This window comes from Stomoxys calcitrans, chromosome 2 (assembly GCF_963082655.1).
Source record: "Stomoxys calcitrans chromosome 2, idStoCalc2.1, whole genome shotgun sequence".
NCBI classification, from domain to species: domain Eukaryota; kingdom Metazoa; phylum Arthropoda; class Insecta; order Diptera; family Muscidae; genus Stomoxys; species Stomoxys calcitrans.
In genome coordinates, this window is record NC_081553.1 from 212,430,217 (window position 1) to 212,441,645 (window position 11,429).

General features: G+C 40.1%; 1 protein-coding gene across 2 annotated transcripts in view; it reads left to right on the forward strand.

The window, feature by feature from the left end:
* Positions 1-10,017, forward strand: part of LOC106089206 (hemicentin-2) — a 61,992-nt gene extending 51,975 nt beyond the window's left edge. The window contains exons 5-6 of one of the 2 annotated variants that reach the window (XR_001221570.2): positions 4,674-5,002; positions 9,942-10,017. Coding sequence is in view for 1 of the 2 variants with exons in the window: in XM_013255002.2 (XP_013110456.1) it covers positions 9,942-9,968 (27 nt within the window). In the remaining variant the exon portion in view is untranslated. The remainder of the gene's footprint in view (positions 1-4,673; positions 5,003-9,941) is intronic. The other variant, XM_013255002.2, reaches the window with a different exon arrangement.
* The last annotated feature ends 1,412 nt before the right edge of the window (positions 10,018-11,429 follow it).

Here is an 11,429-nt window from a genome sequence, read left to right on the forward strand (position 1 = left end):
TATGATAACCCAAATACACAAAATTGGAATAGAACATTGGGGTAGGGAGACGCCCTACTCCAAAACCCATCCAAATGGGTGAGGTTTTAGGTAGGGTGCCCAACTTACCACATTTTTACTTGTTTTGTTTGCTTCAATGGCTAAGCTCTCTTTTATTCTCACAGCCTTTTCTCTACACTTAGGCTTATTTGATCCCTTTATACCCAATTCTTTATGTACATTTATGTGAGCGTGATTTTGTTTGTGCATGGGTTTGCTGTGACTCACATTTGATTTAAGTGCTCTATTAACATATTAAACAGCAACGACTAAAAAACGATAGATTACTTTTCTAAAGTACGTTTATATTAATGCACATCAACATTAGCATATGATAATGGTTACGTTGATAGCTAGATATAAAGATATAAAAGGCTGCAAACAGGAAATGACAAAGCGGAAAAAGCATGATGACTTGAGATATGAAATCCTTAAATTTTTTTTTTAATCATTTTATAATTGATAGAGATTTTGAAAATTTTCCAATTTTCTAAAAAAAGTCGGAGAAAAATTTAAATTTTTTATTGGAAATGTTGTTTTAAAAGAAAATTTCTTGAAAATTTTGCCTTTAAAAAAAATTTCATGGAAATTTTGTTTTTAGATTAAAATTTCTTAGACATTCGGTTTCTAGAGAGAATTTCATTTCTTTGCGTCCAGCTTAGGCCAATGAGTTATTTTGACAAAAACAAGTAAAAGCGTTCGCCCGGGTCGAATCTTATATACCCTCCACCATGGATCGCATTTGTCGATTTCTTTATCCGGTATCTTTTTTTAGGTAAACAAAGGATAAAAGATAAGAGATGTTATGCTATTGGAGCTATATCAAGTGATGGTCCGATTCAGATCATAATCGATTTGAGTTTTGGATACCATTGGAAGTCATTGTGTAAAATTTCACCCAATTCGAATAAGAATTCCCCCATTAGGGCCTCAAGAAGTAAAATAGGAAGATCAGTTTGTATCAGACAATAGACTGATTCAGACCATATTTGACACGTATGTTGAAGGACATAGGTCATCGATTTGAACCATACTTACCACAGTTATTGGAAATCGTAACAAAACACGTCATGCCAATTTTCAGCCAAATCATATGGAAATTGCGCCCTCTAAAGGTTCAAAAATTCAAGGCCCCGATCGGTTTATATGGCAGCTATATCAGGTTATGTACCGATTTGAAACATTCACTGCCAAATCGTCTGCCCTTTTATTCCCCTTTACTCCGTTATGGCCCGACACCTAAACGATGCGGATTGGGTCGTCCTCAGAGAAGGCGTTAGGTTAGTAGGTCAACAGAAGAAGGAAGATGCCTTGTATTTCCTACCGTTGAACCATCCAGATGGCTTTAAAAAGCCCAACAACTTGCGAATGTTCACATCCGCTAAATCTGAGGGATTCTCTGACGGCCAGTGCGGGACACACACATAGAAGGTATTCTATAGTCTCTTCTTCTTCGATGTCCTCACAGCTTTCGCAAAAGTCGCTACTGGCAACCTTTAGTCTATCTGCATGTTTACTGATGAAACAGTGACCCATCAAGTCAGACACAGTGACTGAGACTTTTGTTCTAGCCAGTTACAGAAAAGCGATAGACCTCTTCAGGTCTAGATTAGGATTACACTTCAAATAAGTTCCTGTGACCCTACAGTCCTGATTTTTACTGCCCTTATTGCCATTTTACTCTCCGTAAAGATATTCACACTCGACGTCCTCGCGTTAGCACCATACCATCTCACGCATTCAGTGATCGCCCGGATCTCCTTCTGCAGGACCTTATTATGGGCAGACAGTCTAAAACAGATCTCAATCCCTGGATTCTCATTGAAGACTCCCAGGCCCACTCTGTTCTCAAGCTTTGAACCATCCGTGTAACATGATCTTCCAGATGGCAATACTAGGGTTCAGTTAATCCAAGACTGTGCCGCTGACATCAGTGCCTCGCACTCGACCTATTATGGTCAAGCAGTCTAAAACAGATCTCAGTCTCAGGGTTCTCAATGTAGACCGCCAGGCCCACGCAATCCTCTTGCTTTGATCCATCCGTGTAACATGATCTTCCAAATGGCAGTGCTAGGGTTCCGTCAGTCCAAGCAGTCTGAAATGTGCCCAGCATCTGTGAGCCTTCTCTGTACGCTCCTGAATGTGACACTTCCAATTAAGTTTCCTATCTATGATCACTCCTCAGTATTTGACCTTGTCAGACATCGAAATAGTTTTATTGAAAAAACTTGGTCCGTCAAATCGACCCACCTTCATCTTCTACGTAAACAGGCATATGATCCGTAAATATGTCGTGTTTGAGGGGTGGGGTGGACACTGCCGAGGAAAAGGTTGGATAAAATTTTGGGAAGATTGGCCAATAAATGCGCTTGCAGTGGCTCTAGGAGTTAAAATCGGTCGATATACATATAAGGCAGCTATATCTAAATCTGAACCGATTTTTATGAAATTCACCAGTAATGTCGAGAGTCATAAGAAAATCCCCCATGCCAAATTACGAGAAACATGCCTGTACCAAATTTGAAGACGATCGGATGAAAAGAGCGACCTTTAATTTGTTCAAAAATTATCATGGACAGACGGACAGATAGACGGACAGACATTCGGACGGACAGACGGACAGATAGACGGACAGATAAACGAACAGACAAACGAGCAGACAGACGAACAGACAGACGGACACATAGACGGACAGATGGACACATAGACGGACAGACAGACAGACAGACAGACAGACAGACAGACAGACAGACAGACAGACAGACAGACAGACAGACAGACAGACAGACAGACAGACAGACAGACAGACAGACAGACAGACAGACAGACAGACAGACAGACAGACAGACAGACAGACAGACAGACAGACAGACAGACAGACAGACAGACAGACAGACAGACAGACAGACAGACAGACAGACAGACAGACAGACAGACATACAGACAGACAGACAGACAGACAGACAGACAGACAGACAGACAGATAGACAGACAGACAGACAGACAGACAGACAGACAGACAGACAGACAGACAGACAGACAGACAGACAGACAGACAGACAGACAGACAGACAGACAGACAGACAGACAGACAGACAGACAGACAGACAGACAGACGGAAAGACGGACAGACAGACGGACAGACAGACAGACAGACGGACAGACAGACAGACAGACAGACAGACGGACAGACAGACAGATGGACAGACAGATGGACAGACAGACGGACAGACAGACAGACGGACAGATAGGCAGACAGATAGGGGAACAGACAAACGAGCAGACAGACGAACAGACAGATGGACAGACAGATGGCAGACAGACGGGCAGACAGACGGGCAGACAGACGGACAGATATACCGACAGACAGACGGACAGATGGACAGATAGACGAACATAGCTAAATCGAATGGAATCAGAAAGTGATTCTGAGTCGATCGGTATACTTATCAATGGGTCTTTCTCTCTTCTTTCTGGGTGTTGCAAATAAATGCACTAAGTGCCACAGTAATGGTGTATGGTGTAATGAAGTAACCTATTTCCACAATGGGACTAATCAGGACCATAGGCAGTTTAAGTTCGAAAATGAGCTATATTGGACTTTATCTTAATATAGCCCCCTTATAGACTGATTCGACGATTTAAAGTCTTAGGCTCGTAAAAGCCACATTTATTATTCGATTTCGCTGAAATTTATGACGGTGAGTTGTTATAGGCACTTCGACACCCTTCGTCAATTTGACTCAGATCGGTCCAGTTTTGAATATGGTTGCCATATAGACCGATTCTCCGATTTAGGCTTTTAGGTCCATAAAAGCCACACTTATTATCCGATTTCGCTGAAACTTGTGACAGTGAGTTGTGTTAGGCCCTTCGACACTTTTCGTCAATTTGGTTCGGATCGGTCCAAATTTGGGTATTGCGGCCATACTGACCAAGCTGTTGATTTAAGGTTTTTCGCCCCATAAAAGTGCATTTATTATCCGATTTAGCTGAAATTGGAGACAGTGAGTTATGTTAGGCTTTTCGACATCCGTGTTCTATATGGTTCAGATCGGCCTTTATTTTAATTTAGCTACCAAAAATACCAATTTTGAATCTAAGTTGAACAGTGACTTGTATTTATGAGATCACTCAATGTCTGTGCCGAATTTCGTTGTAAATGATGCATTGCTCACCAGTTTATGATGAAAGGTGGTTTACATATAAACCCCAGGTGGTTGGTATTCAAAGTTCAGCCCTGCCAAACTTAATGCCTTTTTACTTATTTTTGTTTGAGCTTTTCTATTTGAGCTTCAAAAGTCTGGAAATTTCCTAGAATCAATTTCAATACATTTTATATTGATTTTTATATCCCCATATAAATCAAAATTACAACCATTTGCGTCTTTATTGATTTTTAAATTGAGAAAGGGCATTTGTATTTTTCTGCATATGCCAGTTAAACATTCATGCTAATAATTGACTGGGGGATTTGCTTAGATTTGCACCTACTTCACGTAACTGACGTTAGCAATTTTTCGCTCCAATAAAAACCCAATTTTGAAAAAGACATAGCCCCTAGGGTGTTCATTGAATTTCATGGCTGGTAATGCTCCTCCTTTCTTTTACACCATGTGTATTTGTACCAACAGATATTGGAACGAGTCATCAAATGAAATTGTATCCACAGTCTGTGCTTATCATTAGTCCTAACAAATCCTCACATTATCCACCGCCAAGCAAGCAAATCGTCATTATGTAGTAGCAGGAACAGCAGCAGCAGCAGCCGGAGAAGAACCACTAGGAGCAGCATCAAGCGTAGCCACGAATCCTGCAGCTTGTACCATAACCAGCAGAAGATGACTGATGCCGAAAACAACTATTCCATGTTGAGCAAGACGGCGCCTTTGAAAGATGCCAGGCGTTGATTTTGATGTTTTTTTTTCGCTTTCCTGTTTTTCTCCATTCTTCGACACAGAAGGTAGGTGAAAACTCATACCGTTTAGTTAAATTGGAGATTTCACATATACTCTTGTAAGCAGGAAAATTGAAGCCTGAGTGTATTTCCTTTAATGCCTCAATGAGCATTCAATCAGTGGGAGATTTTTGGTGTTATGTAGTGGCAAAGGGTGATTGAATTTGAATGATTTTTATACCCACCACCATTGGATGGGGGTATAGTGATTTCGTTATTGCGTCGAAATATCCATTTCCGACCCCATTTTTTATATAAAAATCAATTTGTGTTTGTTTGTCTTGGTTGGTCTGGAAGGAAATATAGGCTATATAATTTTTTGATATCGGGAGGGGGCGGACTCTCCCCCTTACATCAAAAGTACTAGCCAAAAATTAAAGTGGGCCGATCGGTACAATATGGGATTCAAATGAAAAGTATGCGGGAGTAGATAACAAATCTGGTATACAAATTCATGTGGAAGTATAGAGAGTCAACCCACCCCCACAAAAACGCCCAAAATTGCCACATTAGCCAATCACGGATATATGGGTCTTGATTTGTTTGTTCCGTATAGATTGAAAAACGGCAGAACCGATTTTCTCAAAATTTTCGCGTATTGTGTAGGTTGGTCTAGAAGGAAACATGGGCTATATAATTTTTCGGTATCGAAAGGGGGACGGACCCTCCCCCTTATGCCAAAAACACAACCCAAAATCAAAAGTGGACCGATCTGAACAATATAGGTATCAAATGAAAGGTATTGGAGCGAAGAATACGAATATGGTATTAAAATTTGAGTCTAAGTACCTATCGGGCCGCCCCAACCCCAAAACTGCCCCAAACAGACATATTGGACTTTCATTTCAATGTGGGGCTCAAATGAAAGGTATTTGGGAGTAGATTTCGAATTTGGCATAAAAAATCAGATCAAAGTATAGGGGGTCACGCCACCCCTCAAAAACGCCATTAGACCCATTATGACTATATGATACTTGGCTGAACCGATTACTTAACATTTTCATAGATTGTGTAGTTTGGTCTGCAAGGAACCATTGGCTATATAATTTTTAGATATCGGGTGGAGGCGGACCCTCCCCCTACCCCAAAAACGCCAACCATATCCGGAAGTGGTCCGATGGTCACAATAAGGGTATCAAATGAAAGGTATTGGAGAACAGAAAACGAAAATGGTATTAAGATTAGGGTCCAAGTACCCAGCGGGCCACCCAACCCCAAAAACTCCTCAAACAGATATATTCGATGTTCATGTCAATATGGGACTTCAATGAAAAATATTAGCAGTAGATTACAAATATGGCATAAAACATTAGGTCCAAGTAATGGGAGGTCGTTCACCCCCAAATACCCCCAAATGGGCATATAAGCCCACCATGGCTATATGGGACTCAAATGAATGGTATTTGGAGTAGATTACGAATATGACATTTAAATTTGCGATCAGTCAAAGTGGCGCTTTTCCTACTAAAAATAGGTCAAATGGGTTATTTGACCCATTATGACAATATGGGACTCAAATGAAAGGTATTTGAGAGTGTTTTGTGTTTTGGGGTACGCCCTCAAGCACCCCCTAAACTGAACTTCATTTCAGTTGGGAAGTAAGAACGAATTTGATATCTATTTTCATTGCAAAGTGCCAGTGGCCGCCCCAGCTCCAAAACACCCTCCAAACGATTCATATTTACCGGCCATGGCAATATGGGGCTCAAATTAAAGGGATTAGGAAGTACAGCACGAATTTGATATCCATATTTGAGTAGAAATGTCTGAGGTGTCATCCCTCTTCTAATGAGAACATTACCCTAAGAAGGAAATTACCACCAGGAATCGAGAACGGGCAAAATTCTGACACATCAATGAGTGCTATCCGATTCAAGTTTAAACTCAATGATAAGGGACCTCTTTACATAGCCGAGTCCGAACGGAGTCCGCAGTGCGACACCTCTTTGGGGGACAATTTTTTAAATGACCATGCATGGCATTGTACCTCGCAAATGTCGCCAACATTAAAAGGGATAAACACCGTCCGATGTTCTCGCCAGGATTCGAACGCGTTCAGCGTCATAGGCTACAATGGCAAGAATTCGATATCCGCATTCAGGGCGAAGTGAGCCCACCATAAAAAGATATTAGAGAGTTAAAGAAGGAGCAGCGGAGCGGGCCCGGTCCGGCTATATATATATTCTTGATCAGCGTAAAAATCTAAGACTATCTAGCCATGTCCGTCCGTCTGTTTGTGGAAATCACGCTACAGTCTTTAAAAATAGAGATATTGAGCTGAAAATTTCTACAGATTCCTTTTTTTGTCCATGAGCAGGATAAGTTCGAAGCTGGGCTATATAGGACTATATCTTTATATAGCCCCCATAGAAACCGATCCGCCGATTTAGGGTCTTAGGCCCATAAAAGCCACATTTATTATTCGATTTTGCTGAAATTTGGGACAGTGAGTTGTGTTTGGCCATTCGACATCCTCCGTCAATATGGCTTAGATCGGTTCAGATTTGGATATAGCTGCCATATAGACTGATCTCTCCATTTATGGTCTTGGGCGCATAAAAAACGCATTCCTTATCCGATTTTGCTGAAATTTAGGACAGTGAGTTGGGTTAGGCCCTTCGACATCCTTCGTCAATTTGACCCAGATCGTTCCAGATTTGAATATAGCTGCCATATAGATCGATCGGTTATGTACAAAATTCTCCCCAAAGAGATGTCGCACTGCGGCATACCGTACGGACTTGGCTATTGAAAAGGTCCCTTATCGTTGATAAACTCAACTTGAATCGGAAAGTACTCATTGATGTATGAATAGTTTGCCCCCGCTCGGTTCCTGGGCAAAACTTTTACTCTACTCCCAATGTCTTTCTTTTGAGCCCCTTATAACTGCATTGGTAAATATTTCGAGTTTAGGGGGTATTTCGGAGGCGGTCACTTGGCCATCACAGTAAATATAAGATTCGCGCTCTACTTTCATGAGTCCCATTTCGTATGAGTCCCATAATGTCGTGATCGGTAAATAAGTTGTGTTTGAAGGTGGGGTGGACCCCAGGGTTTTTGTCCCGAAAGGGAATATAAATTTCCCGAAAATCGATAAATATCCACCCCAAATACTCTCAAGTAGATTCGCGCTCTACTTTCATGAGTCCCATTTCGTATGAGTCCCATAATGTCGTGATCGGTAAATAAGTTGTGTTTGAAGGTGGGGTGGACCCCAGGGTTTTTGTCCCGAAAGGGAATATAAATTTCCCGAAAATCGATAAATATCCACCCCAAATACTCTCAAATACACATATTTCCATAATGGGTCAAATTAATCTATTCTACGCATTTTTAGGAGGAAAATAGCCACCTTGACTTGAACTCAAATTTTAATGTCATATTTTTAATCTACTCCCAAATATCTTTCATTTGCATCCTATATAGCCTTGTCGGCTGATATGCCATTGTAGGTATTTGGGGGTGAGGCGACCTCCTATTAAGTTTTTTTTGGCATACTTGTAATATACTGCCGGATACATTTAATTTGAGTCCCATATTGATAGGAACGTCGAATATTTCTGTTTAGAGGATTTTTTGGGTTGGGGCGACCCGCTGGGTACTTGGACCCGAAATTGAATATGATTTTCATTTTCTTGATACCCTCATCCATACCCTTTCATTTGATACCCATATTGTGTCCATCAATCATCTTTTGAATTTGGGTGGCGTTTTTGGTGTAAGGGAGGATCAACCATCATCCGATATCTAAAAATTATGTAGCCTATGTTTCCTTTTTTTTGATTCTACGGAAGAAACAAACAAACCGAGTCCCATATCGTCATGATGGGTCATATGCCCATTTTCCGATTTTTTGGGGGGTGACCCCCTAATCTTCGATCTGATTTTGTATGCCAGATTCGTAATCTACTCCCGAATACCTCTCATTTAAGTCCCATATGGATATGGACGACCAATTTGTCGGTTTTTAGATATTTTGGGGTTAGGGCGACTTCCTGGGTACTTGGACCCAATTTTGAATATCATATTCGTATTCTACTCTTCAATACCTTTCATTTGATATCCATACTGATTTTATCGGTACACTTGTGATTTTGGGTGATATATTTGCGGTAAGGGGAGGAGCGCCCCCTTTCGATATCAACAAATTATAAAGCATATTTCTTCTTCCTGACCATATTCGCAATCTTCTCCCGAATACCTTTCATTTGAGTCCCATATTGTCGTGATCGTCAAGTACACCTATTTTAAGAGGTTTTGGGGCTGGGACGGCCCTCCAGGTACTTGAACCCAACTTTTACTATAAAATTCGTACTCTACTCTTGAATACCTTTCATTTGAAGTCCATATTGTCCCGATTGGTCCACTTTTATTTTTGGCTAGTACTTTTGGGTAAGGGGGAGGGTCCGCCTCCCTCCCGATATCAAAAATTATATAGTCGATGTTTTTTTCCAGATCAACCTACATAATCTGTGAAAATTTCAGGTAATCGGTTAAGCCGTTTTTGAGTCTATGCGGAACAAACAAAAAAACCGACAAACAAACACAAATTAAATTTTATTGGGTTGCCCAAAAAGTAATTGCGGATTTTTCATATAGTCGGCGTTGACAAATTTTTTCACAGTTTGTGACTCTGTAATTGTCATTCTTCTTCTGTCAGTTATCAGCTGTTACTTTTAGCTTGCTTTTGAAAAAAAGTGTAAAAAAAGTATATTTGATTAAAGTTCATTCTAAGTTTTATTAAAATGCATTTACTTTCTTTTAAAAAATCCGCAATTACTTTTTGGGCAACCATATATATGTATAGGATATTTTTTTTTACTGAATTATTAAAAAATAAGTTTTAGAAATGCCATTGATAATCTATTTCTCTTTGCCTTAGTTAATAACTTAATTTTCTTCTTTCTCCCTCTCTCTCTCTCTCTCTCTTTCTCTCATTTTGCAGATATGTAACCTTTTTCGTCTACCATGAGCATAACTTAAGGTGTCAGCACAAACAAGGGGAGCATAATCAAAAAAAAAAAAACATAAAGGAAAAATCCAAAGGCTGTAACAGGTTACTACACATCCACATAACATTCTGCCAAGTGTCATCCATTGCTGGCAACAACGGCAGAGGACCCTGAGCAAAAATCGGTAGGCGGAGATTTTGTTGATTACTTCATTTGTTTAAATCTTTGGTGTAAAACAAACACGTAGCAGCACTAAAATGACTGGAAACGAATCATCAAATGGGCCGTATCGATTTAAAGAAAAAAAAAAAAAAAACAAAAAACGAAACAACACATGTTTAGGTTATTGCCACTCAGCCGTGTATACAAACATAAACAGCCATAAGGACAACTATACAGTGATGCTGCTGTCATAGCACTGATTGGGATGCTTGCCATCATCATCATCGTCATCATAAAAAACCTTCCATACCTTCACTTACAGTATCTGTCACATACATGCATACACAAACATTTACAGCAGGCTCAATCTCACACACACACACACACCAGCATACGCGCTTTCTTCCACACCGACACATACACAGTCGCTCGCACCCCATATGCTGCTTTCTGACATTGATTTATGTTCATTGTATTATAATAATTATTGAATATTTTTCATATTTTCTTTTTTTCATGAATTTCTTGAAGCAAGTCAAGGATTTTCTAGTCTTTCAGTCACATATTGAGAGGCGTGTGCCGGATGTTGTTCATTTGTGCTAGGCATTGAAGCTGCCTGATAAAGACATTGTCCTTGCATACGCCAAGGTATCCTTCCATCTAACCGTTTTTATTGAAAGTGACAGGAATTTGATGAATTTTTAAATGGATTTTCTTGGGGTTTATTTGCTGGCATATGCAAACCTGTGTGTTAGGGTATTAAGTCAAGGAATGAATTAAAAAAGGGTTAAATTAAAGAAAAAAAAAACTTCCACGATAAAAAGCTTAAACTTTTTTGAGAGCATGGTTTCTTAAGGGACCTACTAGCGTTTAAGATGGCTGTGTTTTTATTCATTATAGAAAGCTGATTTTTTATTAGAAATATTCAGATTCGTGAACTCAACCATTTTGGAGGTATTGCGCCAGAGAAATTTGGTTATAAGCTGAATAGAAGCTCGACTTATAAAGAGGAAGTATATATCCTATGGTATGGCCGGGTGTTGCCTTCAAGCACGACATTCAATCGGCAACTGTTTACCTCTTCTGTATGGACGGGGTGCGGTCTTCAAGTAAGACATTCAATCGGCAACGGCAAATGTTTACCTCTTCTGCTACTGTGACGTCATGGATGCTGTTTAGACCTTTCCGGACTGGTGTTTGACCAACAGTTACCTTTTGTAGTGCTCCACCTATCCTTTTGGATTATGAAGATCCATCCCAATGATTAGGGGGGTTGGTTGCCTATTCGCATAAGATAGTGTTTTGGAAATCAAATATAA